Raw genomic sequence first — 22,646 nt, 5'->3', positions numbered from 1 at the left:
GTCTTTACTTTGTCATCTATCCCTGAGTATCTGACTGCGTTACGCCTCTCAAGAGGATTAAAGCAGCTACCCACACACATACACTCACTAAAACACATTCATCCACACACACAAACGCAAGCCCGTGTCATTGCATAACTACACATGCACAGGCACTGGTAAACCCCTCTCCCTTCATCATGCACCATGAGCACACCCCCCTGCAGGCACAAAAGAGGCGGAGCCGCTCAGCCTGGCACTGCTTTTTTAAGGTAGTCCAAGTTAAGGGGGTGAGATGTAAAAGAAAATGCAATAAAATAAACATCGAGGTAGCATAACAGCTTTGATATTTTTAATTAAATAATGAAGTTGGCCGGAGCTTTCTGCTTGGATGGAGTAGCATATTGTATAATGCAATACATGAAACATACACTCAATTGTCAGTTTATTAGTGAAACTGTGTATTAAAGCATGTTTTCTTTTGAAGACTTTTTATCAACTCTCCAGATTAAAGGGCATCCCTAAATGCTGTTTGGATTTGCTGTAGTTTCTGTAATGCTGCTGACACATTTTGATGTATGTTGTGTTGAATGTATAAACAGTACATAAAAGATGGATGTAGCTACTATGTCAACACTGATTGGTTGTACAAGCTAGAAGCGATCATCTATGGATAACAGGGTGTTACAGTGGTCAGGTTCAACAATGTGAATTAGTGCTATTTATACTAGCTGCCAGTTGTGAAATTATACAAACATAATAAGCTTTAATACAATTTAACCTGGCAAATATTACAAAATATTACAAAATTATGCACAGTTGACATAAAGACAATGTAATAGCGTTTATTTCTGCTGTAAAGTTGGGCACTTTACCTTTGAGTCCATTAGGATTTACATACTTTTTGGAGCTAGCTTACAGTGGCCATTTGAGGGACTGCATTTGCAACTCCTTTGCACCCCGAATGCTGCTGCTTGGTTTGGGTATTCAGTCATACTGCAGTCTCTCAAACTCTTTGTATTTTTCAGTAAATTTACAAGAGAGATATCAAACTGTCTTCACTTCAGTTATTCTCAGGGGGGAAAACGTCCGAGCTCTGTATATTTCTATGGTTGTTATATATGTACTGCATATTGGTTACAAGTCCTTTCATTTGTTGCTCTCTGTCCTCAGGTGGGGAACTACAAACGTGCTGTCAAGAGATTCGATGACGGCCATCGGCTCTGCAATGACCTTATGGGTTGCTTGCAGGAACGTGCCAAGATAGAGAAAGCCTATGGTGATCAGCTAACTGCCTGGTCCAAGAGATGGAGACAGCTCATTGAGAAAGGTCAGCTTTTGTTAAAGTGTCAACAAGATAAGAAGGTGCAAATGTACAGCGATCAATGTGTTTTTCACTATTCCACTGAGTAATATTACCCTGAAATTTTACTTGGAATCACAAAAAAATCCAACTCGCAGGTCCACAGTATGGCTCTGTGGAAAGGGCATGGCTGGCTGTGATGACAGAGGCGGAGAGAGTGAGTGAGCTGCACCAAGAGGTGAAGAACAACCTCGTTAACGAAGATGTTGAAAAAGTGAAGAACTGGCAGAAAGAAGCGTATCATAAGCAAATGATTGGAGGCTTCAAAGAGGCCAAGGAGGCAGAGGAAGGGTTCAAGAAGGCTCAGAAACCATGGGCCAAAAAGCTCAAGGAGGTGAGGAAGATGAGGGCAAATTATTTTTCTGTAAGGTTACAGGACCGTCTGCCCATCCATCACACTTTCATTAAACTTTAAATGGTAATCATAATGGGGATAGCAATACGGAAGCCAGACATTGCTAGCCATTGAAGCAGGATTTTATGACCATTTGCTATTGACCAAATTATTATTTAACCCCTTTTCTATAAAATGGAACAGGACTACAGAAAGTAATAAATATATTCACAAAATATACATGACGATGATAAAAGATGAGTGAAAGAGATCACTTTAATCTAAAATAGCCTTAGCTATTAGTTTCAGCAGCTGACGTTGGAACATTATTATTCTAGTAGTTTGAATAAAGTTTTTTTTTAAATCAGTGAAAAGGCTCAAATAGCAGATAGAGCAAGTTAATAAATGCTGAACGCAGTAGAGCATTAGCGAGTTAAGGGCCAGATATTACCCTCAGAAATAGGTGGAGGCTAAAATGATCAAAGAGAGTGAATGCTGGACTTTTATCCACTGGTTAGCCAGACGCTGGTTGAAAGGTGTTAATGTGTTGTTGTGGTCACAGTAACCAAACGATATCTGTGAAGACCATGTCCTAGAGTTGCTTTATTAAATGGTGGCACACGACATATATATTGTAGTTATATTAGCACATTTCTTTCTTTAAATCTTCAACTACTGTGCATGACTTTCATTCCCATGCAGCATTTCAAGTAACCTCCTGGAACTGAGGGAAAAAAACGTATCTTTTGGTTTAACCTTTCTATGATTTGTGTGTCCACTACAGAGGACATAAATGAATAGGCTGGGTCTCAGGAGGATAAACATTATGTGAGTTAATTAACTATGCGTCACTGGATGAAGTCTTGATTTCCTGCTTAGGGAGAAACTTTGTATACTGATATCAGTTCCTGGCACAAGTACCAGACCAACAACCTAAGGCGAGCTCCTAATCAGTGAAGAAGAGCAAATAGTGGTCGTGCATTCATGCTGGAGAAAATTGCACATATCATTCACTACTGATTTGAAGTGTCCTAAATAGAAGAATTAACCAAATACATTAAATTAGTTACCTATTTTATTTTATACTGTATAGTTTCTATTCTTGTGTTCCTTTAATCAAACCATCAGATCATGTTCTGTATCTGTGATACTAGCACTGTCCGTGTTTGAATCTACAGATGGAGGCAGCTAAGAAAACATACCACATGGCCTGCAAGGAGGAGAAGCTGGCTGCAGCCCGAGAGGCCAATGGCAAGACTGAAGCTTCTGTCACACCAGACCAGCAGAAGAAACTCCACGAGAAAGTGGACAAATGCAAACAGGATACGCAGAAGGTAATAACCTTAAAGTGGGCCTGTTGTGCTTTTCCTGATTTTTCTGACCAAAGGTTTCCAGTAATTAGGTCAACGAGTGTGCAAGTAATCCCTATGAGCCAGGCTTCAAACTGCTGTTTTAGACAGTTCGCTTCTATTCTTGGATCTGTCTGATGTCAAAAAGAGGGGAGTTCTGGCTCTGTGAGCAGCCCCATGCTACTGCTGTTCAAATGTTCTCTTTGCAAAGGGCAGTCTATCAGAAGGAAGTTACAGACAGGGCTGCTCCAAGGCCCAATATGAGATTATTTTCCACTGTTTATTGTCCGTAGATGACTCACCGTGTTTTCTTGTTTCTGTTCCAGGCTAAAGAAAAGTATGAGAAGTCTCTGGAGGAGCTAAGCAAGTGCACTCCTCAGTACATGGAGTGCATGGAGCAGGTGTTTGACCAATGCCAGCAGCATGAAGTCAAAAGGCTGACCTTCCTTAAGGAAGCCTTGCTGGATATCAAACGCCATCTTAACCTCACTGAGAACCAAAGGTTAGTCAGAATGAAGGTTGGGTTGCACATTAAGCACCTGTGCAGTTTGGCAGGAAATGTATACCATTGTATAGACTATCATTCTGTGTGGGCACATGTGAAGTAGGCTTAGAATATTGTTACTTAATTGTACTTTTAATCAAAAGTAGTCACACTGAATACAAATTAAAATTCGATTAGTCTGATTCGTCTTGTGTCACATTTGACACAGTTCACTGCAGTCTGATTAATTTCAACAGACACCCAAACCAGGCATGTGTTTCTCATTAGTTTTGAGACTCTCGGTGCTAATTAACCGATGATTCAGTCAGTGGCATTTCTGACAAACTGAATTTAGTCCAGAGTGAATGCTTGTCATATTCTAGATTTTCTTTTTTGTTATCCTGCATTTAGCAAACAAAGCCACGAGCCACGGAAAAGTGATTTTCAGGTTTAATCCTTCACCTTTGATTTGATTTATTCTAACATTTTCACTCCTTTCCCAGCTGTAAAGCCGACTCCAGCTGTCGTTGGGTGAGAGACAGAGTACGCCCTACAGTCTATCACTGAGCAGTGTCTATTTAATTAAAATAAACCCAACTATTTCAGTGCTATAATGCTAAAAACAAAACCCCTCTCCAACTAAAGCAAGCTATTAGGAACTTTTTTACTTAAAAAAAATATTGCCATGTAATCGATATTATGACCATTACTTTGCAATGAAGTCATTCATTCAATTCCGCTTGTTCTTATGAAAAAATGCCACACTGCACTGTTTTTACTTGCAATTTCCAGTAAGAACAACACAAAAAGTGTTATCAGTCTTGACAGTTAACAATAAGAAGAGGAGAAAGGAGCCAGGAAATGCTTGTGGATGAAGACACCTTCCAAGAGACTTGTGGTTGTGTTCTCAGTGCTTCTCTCTAAATGCGTTTAATCGACTAGAAGAGGCCAAAAGTGACAACTCAAATTCAATATGAGCCCATGAGTTTCTCCAAACACTTTCAAATAGCAAGTTAAAGTCACTTTAAGAACAATGGGAAGCATTTGTTTCTCTGCAGGTGCGCTGTAAACCCTTTGCTCTGATTACAAGCCAGCAGTCGACCCTGATGGTGACAGAAGTGACAATTTGCCACTTCAGTCAACTCAGCAATCTGTAAACATTCAGTCTTCTCCATCTAACTGCTCAGATGGATACAGTCATGTTGGATGCAGCTGTACAGTGGCCAGCAGATACTTACACGTGTGAAGATGAAATGAACTGGAATTAAGAAGAGGAGTCAATCCTAATTACTGAAATCAGAAAGCAATAGTTAGAAATAAAACATAAGCTTACCTCAGATAGCTGATGAGGATAGCACAGAGGAAGAGTGGCTGTGCATGCACTCTCTGATCACCTTTACTATTATGGGTGATGTTTTGAGTTATGTTTGGTACATTGTCCTCTTTGTGTTAGGTTATGTTAGGGTCCAAGACCGGTCATGTCATAAGATAAGATAATATAGCCTTTATTAGTGAATTCTGACATAAACACAACGGTAGCCTACAAGTGAAAAGATTTATTTTAAAATTAAGACATCTACAGTTTTTTTTAACAGTAGGTTTAAATTGCTGATGTTAATAACCTATCATAACCTATAGGGTGTCATTTTAGCTGAGTGGGAAAGCAGGTGACCACGTGCCACATGGCTGGAGTGCAGTAACCCTGGTTCGAGGCCTTTTCCTGCATGCCTTCTCCCTCTCTCTCCCCCTGCTTCCCTGTGTTTCTTCACTACTTTACTATGCATTAAAGACAAAAATGCCCAAAAAGATAGTAATAATATTATAAACTATGCATGTCTTCACAGTAGTTTTGTTATCCACAGGTGTTAAAATAGGACCCCAGACATACTGGTTTAGCCTGTAATTAGAGGAAGAAAACTGCAGGATCATTGTTCTCTTTTTAATCCATTACACATTGCCATGGTTTGGGTAAACAGTGGCAACATGAATACCAACATCATGGTACAAAACAGGGCCATTCAGAGTAAATATGTCCACTGTTGAGAACCCCAGCTTTACCAGAAAATTCAGGGAGACACTTTAGTCCTGTCGTCACCCAACACTAGATCTCTTTCAACCTAGAATTTGAACTACACTGGTGATTCTGTTGCCAAATTGGCAGCACCCACAGGTCCCTTCTGGCACTTTTATTGTCACTATTTGTTCCATTTTCCTCTCTTCAGCTATGCCACAATATACAGAGAACTGGAGCGCACGATCTTGGCTGCAAACACGCAGGAGGATCTCAAGTGGTTCAGCAACAACCACGGCCCAGGAATGCACATGAACTGGCCCATATTTGAGGTGCAATGCCAAGCCATCACAAAAAAAACGTGTACGACACCTCTCCTCTTTATTTTCTACATTACTTAATGTGCTTCTCTTCTCTGTCCTCACCAGGAGTACAACCCAGACCAGGCTTCAGCTCCTCCAAAGAAGAAGAAACCAGACGGAGCCCCACCCACTCCTAGCACTGACCATGTGGCTCCACCTGGTGACCGTAGCAGGTTAGTTCAAGAGATCTGCTAGTGTATTTTACGGTCACATATTTTTGAGTCAAATCTAGCAATAAAATTACAAGATGACTAATAATTATTTTTATTCAGTTTTATTTTATTTTAAATGTTTATCTTTTGTGAACAAATCTCATTGGGGAAGCTAAAACCAGCCTGTTTCAAGATTTTTACATTTTTAGACTTCATAATCTTCCACTTTAACACATATTAATTTTAATCTCACATGTTGATAAAGTATATGCTTCAGTTTTCAGCCTAAAGTACCACAAAGATGTTTTGTGTACCTGTGGTTTAAGAGTCTGTCACTTTAAATCGTCCTACCTGAGCCTTTCAGGAAGAAGACTGTGTTTAAACTGTTTATACTGAAGTCCAAATTTAATTATACAAAATATATTGTCACAGCATTACTACAAAGTAAAGCCAGCAAAACTCTTTCATAGCGCATGCCATCATGGAGCTACAAGTGTCAGGTGTCATGTTTTAGCTTCTCTAGACTCCCCTGATGCATGTTCCCTGTGTTTTCTGTGAATACAGAATAACTCTTTTCATAACACTGATCCTTAACACCAGAATAGTTTTTAGACAGTCACGAAGGTCTGTGGCAGGCAGCTCATTTCTGACACTGGCTAGCAGGATTAGTTTGTTAATGGTTTTGACCTGTTCAAAACCTTTAAATTTCAGTCTTTTGTTTTGGAAACATCCTAACGTCAGCCTCCCTTTTCTCTCTCTTCCAGTGTGAGCAGCTATGAGAAGAACCAAGCTTATTCGACTGAGTGGTCTGATGATGAGCAGCCCGCTGCATACTCAGGCAATGAGAACGGTGGGAACGGCAATTCATTTGAAGATGATTCCAGCACTGGGAGAGGGGTACGCGTGCGTGCTCTCTATGACTACGAAGGCCAGGAGCAGGATGAGCTCTCCTTTAAAGCAGGTACATGTGCATGACCGGGTGACATAGTTTGGGGATTTTGTCAATAATCATGCCATTCAGCTCAAGCGTACCAATAACTACAACAAAAATGCAGTTAAATTTTTATTTTATGTTATTGAGGCTGTAGATTTCAGATAAGATGACAAGCTGTAGCTTGATGCAGGTGTTCAAAAGCAGCTTGGCCTAATATGTATTTTCAAGTTCCTTCCTCTGTAGAAAATAGCAATGATGAGTCAATAATAGCCACATGGACAACAAATTACAGGGACTTGCTAACACTTAACAGAAGCTCCAAAGCTAGTCCAAAACAGTGCTCTAGAGCCATCACAGTGACATGACTAACAATTTAAAGGCAAACCATAAACAGAAGAATAGCTACTGAAGAAGCAACAGCTGCGTATCTTTGTCTTGCTCCTCCCTCTGCATCCATATTTTAACCACACTGTGAGTGAAGGTCTTTGTTCATCAAGTTGTCGCCTGATAAAGACATGAAACAAACAAAGCGACACCCCACCCCCTGCCCAAACTCTTCAGGCACAGAAACTTTCTTTGTGTTGCTCCCTGAATATTTGTCAGGACTCGTCTCACCTGCAAGCTGTTGTATGTATTCTGTTTAAAAACCATTGAAAGCACCTCCTGTCGCTTCCTTAGAGGCAAACAAAATGAATCACACTTCTTCTTTGCTAGTATTTGTTTACCTGACATCAGTGAAATTCCTTACCTTTTAATGGTATGTTACTGCTTTTCTTTGCACTTTACTGCCAGAAAGACAAACTGCCCTGGATAATTTTAAGATGTTTGACATTTGTTTGGGGATCAAACTGGATTGTGCGGCCCAAAGAGTGTTCACAGAAGTTCAACACTCTTTGGGCCTGAAAAAGGTTTCAGAGATGAGTGGTTGATGTCATGTTGTTCACAGAAGTTGAACAACATGACATCAACCACTCATCTTTGAAACCTTTTTCTGACTCCAGTCAGGCCCACTGGTTGGTTTTGGAAAATGTAGGCATAAATATCGGGATCTTAACTCCTTTTTTATTACTTTAACAGCTTTTCCTACTGATAAAGACCGTCCCTATGGTTACTCATACTACACCAATGAAATTAAGTAACAGACAAACAAACCACCATAGGGAACTACTATAGTAATTTATGCCTTGATTTAGTTTTAGTTTAGTTTAGTTTGCTTGTATTTACAGTGACTGAATAAACAAAACATTTCTCTTTTATTGTGACAGGACAGGGTGGGCAATCAGAATGTTTCCCTTTATTTTACACATTTATTTCTTACAAGTTAAGCCTAAAGAGACAGTTTTCTTGTATTTACAAGAGCAACATGTCTTTAATATGTAGAAAACCTGAGACACACAGTGAAACTGCATTTCCTTTTCTTATATTAAGAGACCTCAGTGATTAAATGTGTTGTTAAACTTTGTTACACTGAGAGAAAGGGAAGCTTCACTGATCCAGCCGACTTAAAATCAGGGTGAGCAGCATGTGGCCCACAATGTCAAATGAGTTTGACATCCTTGATCTAAAGGAGTACTTTATTCTCTGAGGATATACAAATAAAATGATGCTATAAATGCTGTAAATTCTGTGTTAGTTATTCTTGTACAAGAAAGTGAAAAACAGACAAGTTGTGGGTTTTTGACATATTATCTATCGGACAGTTTTGCTTTTTTCCCCTAACAACCTTAAAGCACAAATACACAACTAACCAGTGTTACCAACACAGCACACATTTGATGTCACTCTAGCTGTTTATTCATGTTTCTGGTGGTTGTGCTACGCTAAGTTAACCTGCTGCTGGCCTATTTAGTCTAATCTATTTTATAGTTTTGGTGGAAAGTTCAAAGTCTCATTTATACAACATAATGTTATTTTACAAACTATGCTTACTGTAACTGCAAAAAAAAAAAACTAGAATAAAGGAGCTTTTGGGTGGTTCTACCTTGCAACTGTATGCTTACTAGAGTGAGGATTTTTTTTTTCTTTCCGGTGATTTATTATCAAAATACATAATAAAAGAGAAAATGTGGAAATATTCTGATGAATAGCTCTGCTTTAGATTTAAGTGAAACGTACGAGTGTGCTGATTAAGGAATCATTTGTCTTTTGCAGGCGATGAACTGACTAAGACTGAGGATGAAGATGAGCAAGGCTGGTGTAGAGGTCGTTTGGACAACGGCAGAGAGGGACTGTACCCAGCCAATTATGTCGAGCCAATCTAGTCACATTACTGGACAAGGATATGCCATTGGAGGCAGCTTGAACTGTCCCGTCCAATTGCACCGCACATAGCCAGAGACTTAAGAGCAACACATCCCTTGCCCAACAGATGCGCCAAGCAGTTTTGCCTAAATAAAACTTAGTAACCTAAAAGACAATATATCAGTATAATATATTTTATCCAGCATTTGGGGTGGGCGAACTTACACATTTAAAAACAGGAGCAGCAGTTATTCCAGTATATACACACTCAACTATAACATCAAGACAGTGCAGGAACACATTGCTTGTCTGTGTAGCTGTATTTAACAATATAATGCAGCTTATTTAAACTGCAGTGAGTTCACTTGTGAAAATGGGAAGATAATATAATCAGTTGTACCCATTTGACAAAGATGAGCTTCTCTAACCTGCATTGTGTATATACAGTGTGATGCCATTTTGTGTAGCATTTTTAATGCTGTGTACAGTCAGCCATCATTCTCACATCAGGAATGCTGTGTAGTTTTAAAAGTACCACTGACAGTATCCTCTTTTTGTTTTTTTGTTTGTTTGTTTGTTTGTTTGTTTTTTCTTTGTGATTTGGTCCAACCTCTTTTCCAGTGTGTGCAGTGCTACGTGTGTTAACTGTTTCTGAACTTGCATAGCAGCATGTGCTATGCAACGACGTGCATTCCCTGAATCCTGCAGCCTTGTTTAGGCTCCAACCTGATGCAACACTTCAACTACAAATGCAGAGATTACTTCTTAGCATCACAAGCTTCTGGACATGCACATGCTTCTAATTTCACAAGAGAAAGCTTGTTGATGAACTGATTTTATGTTGGTTTGTTTTGCTTTCAACATCTGTTTTTCTTAGCGTCACAAATCCTTTGAGAAAACCATCTTCATGCAAATCATGGAAAGGATTTACAGTTTTTCACAGAAGCTCTCATCCTTGGTTCAGTAATTCCTTACTATATCCCGCTACTGATAACGAGAAAGACCTGCAATGCATTCCCTCAGAGTGAAGGCGGATCAAGTCATCATGAGGTTTCCACTGCAGTTTGAGAGGAGGGTTTTGAACAGTGCATATGCTGGGGACTTTTCTTCCAGAGTGAAGGGCCAGTGGAGGCATCTCAGTGTGTTACTGTGCTACAGACTGTTGTCTGAAGATTGAAGCCTCTCCAACAGGACATGAATGTACTAGTGTTTGGGCTTGAAAGAGGGCGTGTCGTATAAGCATTGTTCTCCACTGTCATTTAAAGCCTTGCCTAGCAAAAAGCACTAGTTATGTGGCCCGTTTTAATGCTGAGCCAAAGAACGACCCAATACCATCAACTATCTGTTTTCACTCCGTGCAATAATTTACCATATCAGTGTGAAGCAGCTTCACTGAAGATCAACTTATAGTTGCTTCACAGTCCATCAAAATTCAGTTGTCAAAAAACCCAAACATGTTACAAAGTACTGGGGATACATATGACAAGTACTGCACTGCATGCAGGATGACTTACAGGGTGCATTACATGGTTATTTTTGAAATCTTGCACCATTTAAATTAAAATCATAGCAGGAATTGCATTTATCAAAGGTGGATTAGTGAGTTATCTTGCTACCAGTTGCACCTAAATCTGATTAGATTGGAGATTGCTATTTATAACTTAGTTTAAATGTCACCAGACTAACAGCAGTCAGATGTGTTTAGCTTTGTGTCTGGAACAGGATTTGACAGGTTTTGGGTCTCACACATGAGGAGAAACACATCACCAGCTCACAAGTTGTGTCTTAGAGTAAAGCTGTCCAGCATAGCAAAAAGGACTCCTGTCATAAAAATGTCATACATCCTCGATGCACATGCACACACACTTCCACACACGTGCAAACATACATGCATTAAGCAGGATATACATACACAATACACACAGGTTCAAATGCATAATCCACATTATCAGGTTAATATTCTGAGGGAAAACATCTCCATCACCCAGTGTGTATGAGTTGTGTAAATGTAACAAAAAAACCACAAAAAAAATGCAAGTGATTGACTATTAAGACAAAATGTAGTGTTATACATGTAAATGTGTTTCATTAAATAACAGCAATGGAAAACATATTAAGTAATAGGTACCATATTGTATGAATTTTATTGCAATGGAATTGTCAGTGTATCATAAAAGCGTGACGTTATCCCACGCTGTCAGATTTGTATATGATGATGTAATTTAAAGATTATATTCTATTGTAACTGTACAACTGTGTTGAGTTGAAAATGAGACCTAACCATGTTGAGGCAGTAAAAAGGTGTACATGTAAAATGCTTTTTTATGTTGATCTCTTCCTTATGCACACAGGGGACAGCAGCTCATGTTGTGGAAACCCTTTATTAGCGGTCTAGAAGATGTATGTTCATAGTTAGTGATGTACTTTTATCTCCTAACTGGTGTAGTGCCTGTTCATCTTGATGTAACAAGTTCATTTAAATATGCATAAAGATGATTATGATCACAGATAATGACGATAGTGATGAAAAACCCAAATCAAATTTGTTGTGATGGTGTCAATATTGCGATATTGGTTTGAAAGGGAAACAAGTTTGTTGACAAAAAAGTAGCCTCTGTGTGTTTTTTTTGTCTATAGACAGCATGATTTGGAGTTATTTGTTATTAAACCATTAATTTAATTTAGTGGCACTTTATAATAATGTCACGCTACAAGAAATTAGCAAGGTATTAGCAAGTTCTTAATTGATCATTTATCATTACTCCGCTTTATTATGCTATCTATAAATACAGATATGTTTATCCATCTGTTACTGTTACATCATTTACAGCTACCACTGCTACGACATCACTGGTAGTAATAATCAGAATCATCGTCGTAGTCATAATATTATATCTGTCTTTATAAATGGCATACTAAGGAGGAGTAATGCTATATGATGATGAATGAAGCACTTGCTAATACCTTACTAATGCTTAATAGTGCAACATTATTATAACGTGCTACCAATTTATTTATTTTTATTGTAGAGCATGGGCATAAACCATGCCATATCACTGACACATAAAAAGTGCTATTTATCAAGACTGGTTTAATAATAAAACATTTCCCAACTTTGAATTAAATATACCTGGATGGGAATATTAGAAAATGCAATTCTAAAACTAGAGGGGCACTTGAAGAGCCAAGGCCAAAGAAAGAGCCACTGACTGGTTCTTTTTTTAGCCCACTAGGCACTTTTTACATCGAACCTTGGAAAAACAGAAAGCATCTACCTTCAAAGATCACTAAGTTCCACTTTTAATAAACTGAACTATTTATTTAGTTCATCTTTTCTAAAGGTCTTAAATTAAAGAATGATACATTATAAAGGAGATTAGTGTTATGTTTTAAAGACAAATGACTTCATTGCTGCATTCATCACCTTAATGGGGAACTTCCCAGAATGGAAGTTAGGAGAACGTTAGAGAGATCACCGGATCTACCTGAGACAGGTGTGCCATGCCCTGGTTATGCTATACATGAAAAGGAGACCTGATACTGCTACACTGCAAGCTGAGCAGTAATGCCGCTCCGGGATCTGACTGTCCAACACTCAGGTGGATCTTTTGTGGATGTGTTATGCTGATTTTCAAGCACATCTTTTTAATTCTTGGACTCCAAACAAGCATTTTAAACTTTTCTCCTTTTCTTCTCATTGGCCCTTCATAAATAAACTCACTGCAGCAACTTCAATTACTTGTAGCGACTATTTTAACTTTAAAAATGCCAGATGTGTCTGATAAATACATTTCAGCTCTCCGAGCAATTCAGAGAATTTCTGAATGTCATCAGTAGTATCATCCAACCTATGTCACATGTGTTCACAAAATACCAAGACTTTAAAGAAAATTATATTTATATATGCGTTATATATAAATATAGACTGTTATATAGGCTGAAGAATTTGCTGTTTTCTTTTTTTCAGTTAATAATCAGCATTTAAAATCTGTCACAGATGGCAAAGCCCTTTTAAGATTAATGATGAAATCACCAAGTATTAGACACATTTTTGTTCCTTGTACATACGTTCAGTAGTTACACCTTGCTAGCACTGGGTTGGACAAACTTTTGCCTTCAGAGCTGCCTTAATTTGTCATGTCATAGATTCAACAAGGTGCTGGAAATATTCCTGGGTTTTTTTTTTGTTTTTTTTTTTATCTTTACACTTTCTCATAGTAAAACATACAGCCACCATCATAACAGCCATTATTTAAAGGTTTAATTTTCTTTCTTGGAATCTGCTAGTGAGTCGCTTCATAAAACCATGAAAAGCATGACCACACAGGCTTTCATTTTCACTGATAATTTAATCATACAAACATTCATCAAACATACCAGAAATAAGCTTTCATCTGTTTGCTTCTCACTCACCTAAATGTGCTGCTGTTTGAGTCTAATGCCAACTGATTCATTCTGCAATTCATTTTGGCCAGTGGAAACTTTGCAATATTACATTAAATTGACAATAACTACCTCTGATAGCAAGATAAACATTAATCTCTCTCTTTATTAACAGGAAATGCACATTGTTCTAAGCAACATTTAGATCTCATGGATCCTCAAGTGTCAGCTGAACGGTGTTCTCACGTCAACTCTCATCAGGTTACAGGCCTCAACATAAAAGGGTATGACAGGGATCTAACACACAGCATAAAAAACACACCTTCTTACCAAGGAGAAAAGGTACACTGAGGCCTTGCCATTGGGGTTCATTACTCAGTGCATAGATTAGCAAGTAAGTAAATGCTGAATAACATTACTTAAAAAAAAAAAAAGATATGAATCAGTTATTTGATTGGTGATAAAAAAAAAATAAAAAAATCAAGCGTGTGATTAAATGAGAAATATCAATGAGACCGTTTGTAGTCTTTTAAATGGAACTTCTCAAACATAAATTTAACGAGATGAAAACCAACAATAACATGAATAAAACTGACAGTTGAATGAAAATATCCCATTAAGAATCTTTGGGTCAATTTATGTTTCCAAAAAAATTTTCCCCTTCTACATTCATCATTTACATTCAACTTAATATGTTAAAAACATTTCCAAGACAGCTTTAAGTTGAATTTGAAGCAGTAAACAAACAACCAAACGGATTCATAATGAGAAATTATGTCTTTACTTCTGTTTATATGACTTGAATTACGCATCTTATACTTTGCAGAAATCTAGTTTTTTTTAAACTTTTTATGAATTAATGACCAACTATGAAGTCAGGAACATTTACCAATAATACAAAATAAATTTATGTCAGAAAATATTTGTAATTAACGTATGAGACTTCTGTTTCTCTGATCTTAGCTTCAATTTGGCCGATTCCCTCTTGTTTAAATAAGCTGCACTGTTTCTAAACTTCCAGCTAACGGCTTACAAAATACTGGTCATACTGTATGTGGCATGAAAAACACAGTTTAGACTTATCTAACCTTCAAATAAGCTTTTGGAAAATATTGTTTCTTTAAAAATGCATAAATTATGTTTCAGGAATTTAGTAGTCTAGACAACAAAGAGTCCACAAACCCAATCAACATACCAATAAATCAGAGTAGAAACCGGAGAATCAGTTGGCAAAGTGAATGGCTTTTCCTCCAAATTCTCTTTTTTCATGTTGCACAATCCACACACAAATACACAAACATTCACACACTCCTGTCATCTGTTTAATGGGTACTCTGACTGCTAAAAAAATTATTTTTTTTTGAAAAATAAAAGAAAAAAAGTTATCACTCAAAAGACTCATAGCACTCATTTTTAACTTAGCATTCACACGTGCATACAGTGGGTGCAGGATGTTGGTTGAGCTGCATGTCAGGAGCGTTGGCCTCCGGATATTCAGTCTAACTGGACTTTGCATAAAGTGTTTTTGAATCTCCACACTCTCCACTCTCTACTGACGAACCTCTTCTTTCTTTTGTTGGTGTGACAGACTCCAGAGGTATGATTTTAGTGCTGCTTCACAAGTCCCATGATTTAAGAGTGCCCAAATGGATAGGGCTCCTGTATACCCTGCAACAAAGAGAAAGGATTAAAAAAAAAAAAAAAAAAAAAAGTAGTAGTAGACCAACAACAGACAGAAAACATAGCTTCACAGTTTACAGTCACTGCAACTAATTCAGTGATTGTTAGCAACTTCCAGCACCCACTCAGCAAGGGCATCACCAACTAATCTCTACGCCTGTGTGACTAGGGGCATAGGGTATTTCCTGTTTAGCAACTGCAAACATTAAAAGTAGATTTTAAGAGGTGCTGACATGAGCAGAAAAAGTCCAAACTATTGAACTTGCTAAACAGCAGCTTTACAGATTTTCGGTGTCTAAAGTCTATATTTTTCAGTATAGCTACATTAGTCTGTGCCATACCAACAACAGCATGGAGCTGTCCTGGCCAACACTGCAAAATTACAGCTGGTAAACTTTGCATTTAGTTCTAATACGTGCTCTGAGCACACCACCACTCGGGATAATCTATTAAAGGCAAATGTTGACTTTTTAATTTTGTCCACAGCAGATTCAGTGTGATTCAACCCTCATTAACATGCACAGACAATGTTGTTGCTCTGTGATATGTCTCACCTGGTTGCAAGAGACTACTGATAGATTGCTTTGTAGACTGTTTGCTAATATATCCACAGAGTTTTGTGAAAGTCCATTCTGGTCTTGCTGCAGCTGGTTTGGCCTTCCCTCCCAATGTTCCTCTGCAACTCTATGGTTGCTGTCATCGTGAAGGCTGTTGTTGTTGCTGTTAGGGCACTTGTTTTTCTCTGGTGAGGCAAAGGGGTTATAATCTCCTTCCAGGTTACGATGAGGCTGGGTGTTGAACTCAGCTTGAAAAGAGGAAAGCTGCTGTGTGACACCAAGGAGGCCTCCAACCTCCACACTCAGGATCACCCAAATTACATCTGTAAATAGACAATGGTGTGCTTAAACATAATCATAGAGTTGATAACATGTAACTAAACCTGTGTCTATATGCAGGATATTACCCAATACCCATAAATCAAACGGTTACAAAATATTTACTGTATAATAATTAGGCTGGACTACACTTCACACCTTGTATCCTTAAAGACTTAATGTGATTCTGATCTGCAGCCCTCTTCTTACTCCTTAAGTCAGCATGAAACTATTTTAGGTGGGAAATAATTGTGATGAACAGGTGGATGAAATATTAAAGCCCAGTGTTTAAATTCAACATCCCTCTCCAGCTTAATTTATAAGTAGAGAAGTCTTTAGAGACATCCTGATAGGACATAAATCAATTAATTTAATGATAAATAATTAATAGTTTTATTGCAGCACATCCATACAAAATGATCTAGCACTTCATCTTCATTAATGAAGATGAAGTGCTAATAATTCCCTGTTACTGCGGCACGGCACATTGTACAGTGTAGCGAAATTAATGGGTTAGCAATGTATGGTGATCCTAATGTCCGAGCTGTTAGCATCCCAACAGTGGGTCTCGCTTTACCTGCCTAGATCACCATGGTAACTAATGGTAAATGCATAGTCACAGTCCACCAGTGTGTGAATGTGAGAGTGAATGAATAGTGGCATTGTAAAGCGCTTTGGGTACCTTGAAAAGCGCTATATAAATCCAATCCATTATTATTATTATTATTATTATTATTATTATAGTCTTGTCTGGAGTAGGTTATATACAGCGTTTCCATCAGCAAAAGGCCTGAGATAACAAAGAAAGCTGATAACCACTGTCGAAACACCATTATCTCTGACTATGGTTTTAGGCTTTGTAGAGTCAACACAAAGTAAGCCTGGACGACATGTATAATTCAGCGTCAGCAGCTTACGTAAGCCATGAATCACATACAAACAAAATGTGACTAATTTAATTAACTGTCTAATGACAGGGTTGTTGTGTGCCGTGTAAAGCCCCTTGAGGCAAAACTGTAATGTGATATCAAGGTATATAAATAAGATTTACTTGATTTGAACATTTTTTTTCTGTGTATACATAACAAAGCCCAAAAACCCCAAACAAAGGCACTCTACAAATACCTTGACTTATCTGTCTAAAAGTCCAAGACCAAATAAGATTCCAACAAAGCTCTGAAGAATAACCATCTGCGTAGCAGTGCTTCAACCACAGTGCTTCCACAATAGAATTTAAACCTTGAACAGTAAGTTAGCATGACAAAAAGATGATATTACTTCATTAGAGTCACTTTGTCTTTTTATTCAAGAAATTCCATTTATTGAAGATAACTTACTTGCACCTTAGGTAAGTTATCCCCCAGCTGTAGGTCTATTAATGTCTTCCTACCCAATATTTCTAGTTTTCTCTCTTTTTTGTACCAGCTGATAGGGCTGTGCAATATGACCAATATCTCATATCCCAATATAAGACATCTATCGTCCTGATAACGATATAAATCACAAAAATTTAACATTTTCTGTAAATTCTGTGAATCTCGGGTAGCTCGTCTTGCGTGAAGTGTTTCCAGCTGGGCGTCATGTACCTGGAGTCGAGTGTTTTAACCGATGCATGAAACGATAAATTTTTTGACATAAGTTGTAACGGTCGCCGTTTTCTTCGTGAGTATTTATTACACAGCGTGCTGCAGGGAAAAGCCTGTTCTAACGTTTGAGTCTAAGGTTTATTTTTTAGCACCTGACGGCTCTTTTTTGCTTCTCATCCGTAAATACTCTGCATACTCTTTCACGTGATTCAGTTTATTTTGAAAAGTCTCAACAGGATCTTGAGCTTTATTGTGAAAGGTTTACGTGGAAAATAAACAAGCGGATGGTTTTACCATCGTTGTTGCTAATGACAACGCATAAAAACAGGCGCTTGTCCATCCATAGTGTGGTTATGAGAAAGAGAGAACTTTAAGAAATTAATATAGCCACTACAGTGACGATCAAAACGATGAAAAAATATTGCCGTAAACAGTTTATTTTGCAACACCACGAAACAAACAATAGCGTAAAATGAAACGATAGACGTTTTTATATCGTCATCCGATATATATCGTTATATCGAACAGCCCTAGCAGCTGATATATTACTTATGGCTCCAACCCCTTGTTTAGCTCTGAAAGAAATCCCCCTAATCCTATGCCATCAGAATCAACCAGGAAACACATTCTGACTGTCTTATAGCAAAAACATTTAAAAAAAACAAAACAAACAAACAAAAAAGAAGTTAATATATAAATAAATAAATGGAGTTACTTATCATCACGATAAGTAACTCCATTTAACATTTTTTAAGTAAAGTTGTAGTTCTCACCTCCATAGAAAAGTCCGGTAGCTGTGCACATTCTCCATTGGCCCTGGTACATACCCGGAGATACAGGACTATGCATCTGCACACTGACATCAGTCATTTCCTGCGGGTCTAGAGAACGCACCATCACCATGTTTATGTGGCCGAACTGATCTCCTCCAACATACTTCAGAGAAACTCCTGGAGGCCATGACTCTGCACCTGGAAGACAAACAGACAATTTTGCTTGTTACGAACTGTATTCATGTACGATAGAGTGATTACTAACCAATGATCAGCTTCTATTTTAGATTAGTATTGAATGGCAGGCTGCTCAACCAACTACCTCATTCTTTTGGAATATTTTTATATAATGTGCCTTGGTTGGCTAGAGGCAGAGCTGCAGCATTTAAATAAACAAGTGATTTGCTGTTGCTTGAAAAGTTACATTTTTTTTCCTAACATTTTTGACACAAGAAAAGCGAATCAAAAGAGCCACAGTTCAGTTATGTAACACGTAATGCCACCTTATTTAAATAAAATGAGATTTGTTGAAAACACAATAGGGCCTTTGCACAGGATGCCACGTGCACTGTGCTTGCAGTTGGATTCAATATGCTGTTTGTTGGGAGCGCTGAAGGACAGAGCAAAATAGGAACTTTTCAAAACTTCCTGTGCAATATCTGCATGTCTTTTCCTATGTACCTCCACAGGTTTAATACAGCTGTAAAGCTATTAGGAGGATGATATAAGAAATGTAAACTGGCCTTACACACAGGTCAGCCTACAAGAAGAAACTATTTCAGGCAGTCATTACAGTGTTTTTGCCCAAGTTCATATCTGGTAAAATATGACCACAGTGTCTTTAAGCACTCCCAGGTTGAGTGCTGCGGTTTGTCCAGTGACAAACTGTTTTGCCAATGAAATCAATGGGTTTGAGAGCACAGCGGTGCATGCATTTTGCAGTCACTTATAATGACACTTTAGTATATCTGCGGTCAACAGACTTCAGTCTATGGCTGTCACTGTGTTTATGTGCATGTCTGAGTGATGCTGATGAAAACACAGTTATACTCCACTTGACAACAACTCTCTAGCCAACTAAAGGTAAAATAATAGCTCCCAACAAGTGCTACTCATCTAAAGCCAAAACTAGACAGACCAACATTAGTCTCCACTGCAGACAACCCACCCCATCAAAGCAGTCAACCATTGGGAAATACTGTTACTATTTTATTTTCTAACACAAGTGATATTCTTATTCTAGCTGACTTACCGGTGTTCTGTATCCTCCAGGTCTTTGTGAAAGGTGTGTCAGGTGGAACGGATTCACCCTCACCAATCGTCACATCCTTTACAAAGGACATGCAGGGTGCACTGATGTTGGGACTTTCGAAGTCATAATAGGCTCCAATGGCTGCCTGTAAATTCCTAAGAATGAAAAACCAGAAATTAGAGTAAATCTAAATATTCAGTTATAATACAGTTGCAGAAGTAACGCCTCAGTTTTTACAGCTGGTTGATAAATGATTCTACAGGCTATAGCCGTTCCACACATGTGAAGGTTAAATTCAGCCATTTGGGGGTTTGTTTGTTTGTTTTTTTCCATCCTTCATTTAAAGTTAGTAATTGTACACTGACAAAAATCATCCCCATCATCAGGCATCACAAGGAGACAGATCACGCTTCTGTATGACACATTGAGGATGGGTTCTTCCCGTGACACCAGGTCATCCATAAACCAGCAGTTTTTATTTTTAGAAACCCCGTTGCAGAGCAGCGAGATCACGTGATACTACAACAGCCCCACTCCCAGTGAGCGCACTGCTGGAACGGTTGATCTTCCACAGACCCGCATTAGCTGGCTCAGCGCCGCATATGCGCAGAGAAATCTATTTTTGGGATGACTTCAAAATGGCCTTTCCCCTCAGCAGCACATTCATTTTCGCTTCCGTACACTGCAATGGAACCGCGAATTGTTTCACTGTTAAAACATACCACCGGAAGTCACATTTTCCCTAAAAAACACAAGACTTGTCAAGTACCCTCCGTACGTGAAAAAACTGAAATACATTCTGTCCGGCTAAGATTGATCTGGTTTGCGCAACCAGATCTCTGAGCTTCAGTGATCTTTGAGCTCCGTCTCTGCAACTTCAATGTAGATGGGTTACGTAATAAAGTATAGACACAATGTACTGTAGTTGTATCGACAATAAAGGTAACGGGTATCTTAAAGGGTACTCATGTAACTCACTGAATAACAAGTTAAAAGACTGTAAAATAAATCCTAACTATCCGTTTAGTTCAGTTTAAGTTAGCTAGCTATCCTGTACGTCCTAGCTTTTCAGAATAAAAGTGGTGACTAACAACAGGCTAACACACGTAAACATGTTTTTTGTCAAATACAGCATCCACTTCGGTGCTATGTTGTGCCTAAACGAAAAAGTATTTGTTTCAACGGAATTTTCCACCGGTATGCAAATCTTGCGACCCTTCACGGTGTCTGTTACAGGCAATCAAAAGTCGGAGTCACACTGACTCAGCTAGTTACGCTTCTTCAACGTCGTTAGCCGTCACTGAGCCGACGCTTCTATGGCCAACGTAAACGCTTTTGTTCCGCGAGGACAAAACTTTCAGAGATATTTTCTGTTGTTTGTTTGTTTTTCAGGCAGACTATCTTTGTACAAAAAATGCTGCTACACAGAAAGCTAGCTGGTACACATTATATATTATCTAACATTAACCAAACAGCAGGCCATACGAGTCCCCGAGCTCACCAGTTGGTCATGTCCAGAAAGAAGGCGCATCCTGCGGGGTTTAGCTGAAACCCAAGAAGTCTCTGAAATTCTGATATGAGGATATCTTTGTCTGTTGTACCCATGCAGCTGAATTTCTGCATGAGCTCCTGGTCCAGGTCCATGCCCTCCATTATGGGATTCGCCCGGATAAACACGGGGGGTTGGCTCCTAATTTAGTCCGAGGCCTCGACTTATCATAACAAACTCGGTAACAGGGTCGAGTGCGCATGTCACCTGATTGCATCCTGAGCCTCCGTGACTGAAAAATGTGGACGCTAATTAAAACATCTTCTACGCGTATACAACAGTAATTAACTGGCAGATTAATTAAAATACCAATAATAATAATTCACAAATAAATAATAAATTATTCACTAATAATAATGATAAGAACAAGAAGAAGAAAAGAACAACATAAGGAATATCACTTAAAGTATATATAACAATGTATCGTTATTTATCCTAGAAAATGTCATAGTTTTAAGCAAAACGATATTCTTGGTGATACTTGAAGTACTAGCAGTGGGACTATGCAGTTAGACTGTAAAATAAACACCTGTAGACAAAAACAAAGAAACCAAAACACCCCCCCCGCCCCGCAAGCAAACAGCACACTGTAGATCGTATTTTGTACATGGACCCCTAAACAAAGAAACAATGTCAATATTGGAATATAACCCAGCTCCAATTTCCATGTAAATAGTCTTTTACAAATATAACACAATTTTAAATGAGTGTTTCCCAAAGTTCTACTGGGGCTACTGATTGAACGCAAGGGGATGGATACATATCTGATGATGCCATGGGTGGTGCCATACAACTGTTTTAGAAGACAAGAGGACAAAGAAATGACTAAATTAAATTTGACAGTGAAATGAGGAAGTCGGGGACCAGTCCTCATATTACCTAACACCCAATGTGCCTTGTATTACTTTGCCTTATTTGTGCATATCAGTAAGCTTTCAGGAAAAACATTATGACATTTCCCAGTAGAAAAGCACTATTGTCACAGTAGTCTTGTTGAAAGATAAGAGAGCCATTGTTTAGGTACAAGATAAAAATGCAATATCCACTGTAATAGTTGTACGAGGTCATATCCTTCAGTATTAACATTCTGCCTAGTTGAAGTTTTGTTTTAAAATATATATGCAGTTACTATAATGCTATATTTTTAAATGTTTTTTTAAACTTCAAAGTCTGTGTTTAAAGGTTTTAAATATATATGAATACATATAAAATGTAAGCTTGTGTGTTAACAAGTAACACATAACGTCAAAGCAATACCAGTCGCTCACTGTGATATTTATTTCTAGTTTAATTCAATATTTTGTGGGATCGCTCAGCCTCAGTTCAAAGCCACTTGTCT

At 38.3% G+C, this 22,646-nt stretch overlaps 2 protein-coding genes across 4 annotated transcripts in view; one reads left to right on the top strand and one right to left on the bottom strand.

Annotated features, from left to right (window-relative positions):
• Positions 1 to 11,503, top strand: part of LOC120718940 (protein kinase C and casein kinase substrate in neurons protein 1-like) — a 35,702-nt gene extending 24,199 nt beyond the window's left edge. For all 3 annotated transcript variants that reach the window (XM_040007706.1, XM_040007708.1, XM_040007707.1), the window contains exons 3-10: positions 1,153 to 1,309; positions 1,441 to 1,676; positions 2,855 to 3,010; positions 3,352 to 3,527; positions 5,732 to 5,852; positions 5,949 to 6,055; positions 6,799 to 6,995; positions 9,120 to 11,503. In XM_040007706.1, the coding sequence (XP_039863640.1) occupies positions 1,153 to 1,309; positions 1,441 to 1,676; positions 2,855 to 3,010; positions 3,352 to 3,527; positions 5,732 to 5,852; positions 5,949 to 6,055; positions 6,799 to 6,995; positions 9,120 to 9,229 (1,260 nt within the window). In that variant the 3' untranslated portion in view covers positions 9,230 to 11,503. The remainder of the gene's footprint in view (positions 1 to 1,152; positions 1,310 to 1,440; positions 1,677 to 2,854; positions 3,011 to 3,351; positions 3,528 to 5,731; positions 5,853 to 5,948; positions 6,056 to 6,798; positions 6,996 to 9,119) is intronic.
• A 2,035-nt stretch (positions 11,504 to 13,538) lies between these two features.
• On the bottom strand, positions 13,539 to 21,503 carry LOC120718945 (protein ILRUN-like). The gene is made up of 5 exons (XM_040007717.1): positions 21,260 to 21,503; positions 19,759 to 19,913; positions 18,507 to 18,704; positions 15,827 to 16,152; positions 13,539 to 15,260 (listed from the first exon to the last, which is right to left on the bottom strand). Exons 1-5 carry the CDS (start codon positions 21,409 to 21,411, stop codon positions 15,225 to 15,227), a joined length of 867 nt encoding a protein of 288 aa, XP_039863651.1. The 5' UTR covers positions 21,412 to 21,503; the 3' UTR covers positions 13,539 to 15,224.
• Between the last annotated feature and the right edge of the window lie 1,143 nt (positions 21,504 to 22,646).

Source organism: Simochromis diagramma, unplaced genomic scaffold (assembly GCF_900408965.1).
Source record: "Simochromis diagramma unplaced genomic scaffold, fSimDia1.1 OVJJ01000545.1, whole genome shotgun sequence".
In the NCBI taxonomy this organism is placed as follows: domain Eukaryota; kingdom Metazoa; phylum Chordata; class Actinopteri; order Cichliformes; family Cichlidae; genus Simochromis; species Simochromis diagramma.
This window is presented reverse-complemented; position numbering and strand designations above follow the sequence as displayed.

What these genes read in the sequence shown, in the direction of transcription:
- LOC120718945 (XM_040007717.1), bottom strand. Translation starts at nt 21,411, where the DNA reads ATGGAGGGCATGGACCTGGACCAGGAGCTCATGCAGAAATTCAGCTGC. An exon ending in CTGGAGGATACAGAACACCG is followed by an intron (nt 18,705 to 19,758) that starts GTAAGTCAGCTA and finishes TTTGTCTTCCAG; the next exon opens with GTGCAGAGTCATGGCCTCCA. An exon ending in CAGTAGTCTCTTGCAACCAG is followed by an intron (nt 15,261 to 15,826) that starts GTGAGACATATC and finishes TCTTTGTTGCAG; the next exon opens with GGTATACAGGAGCCCTATCC.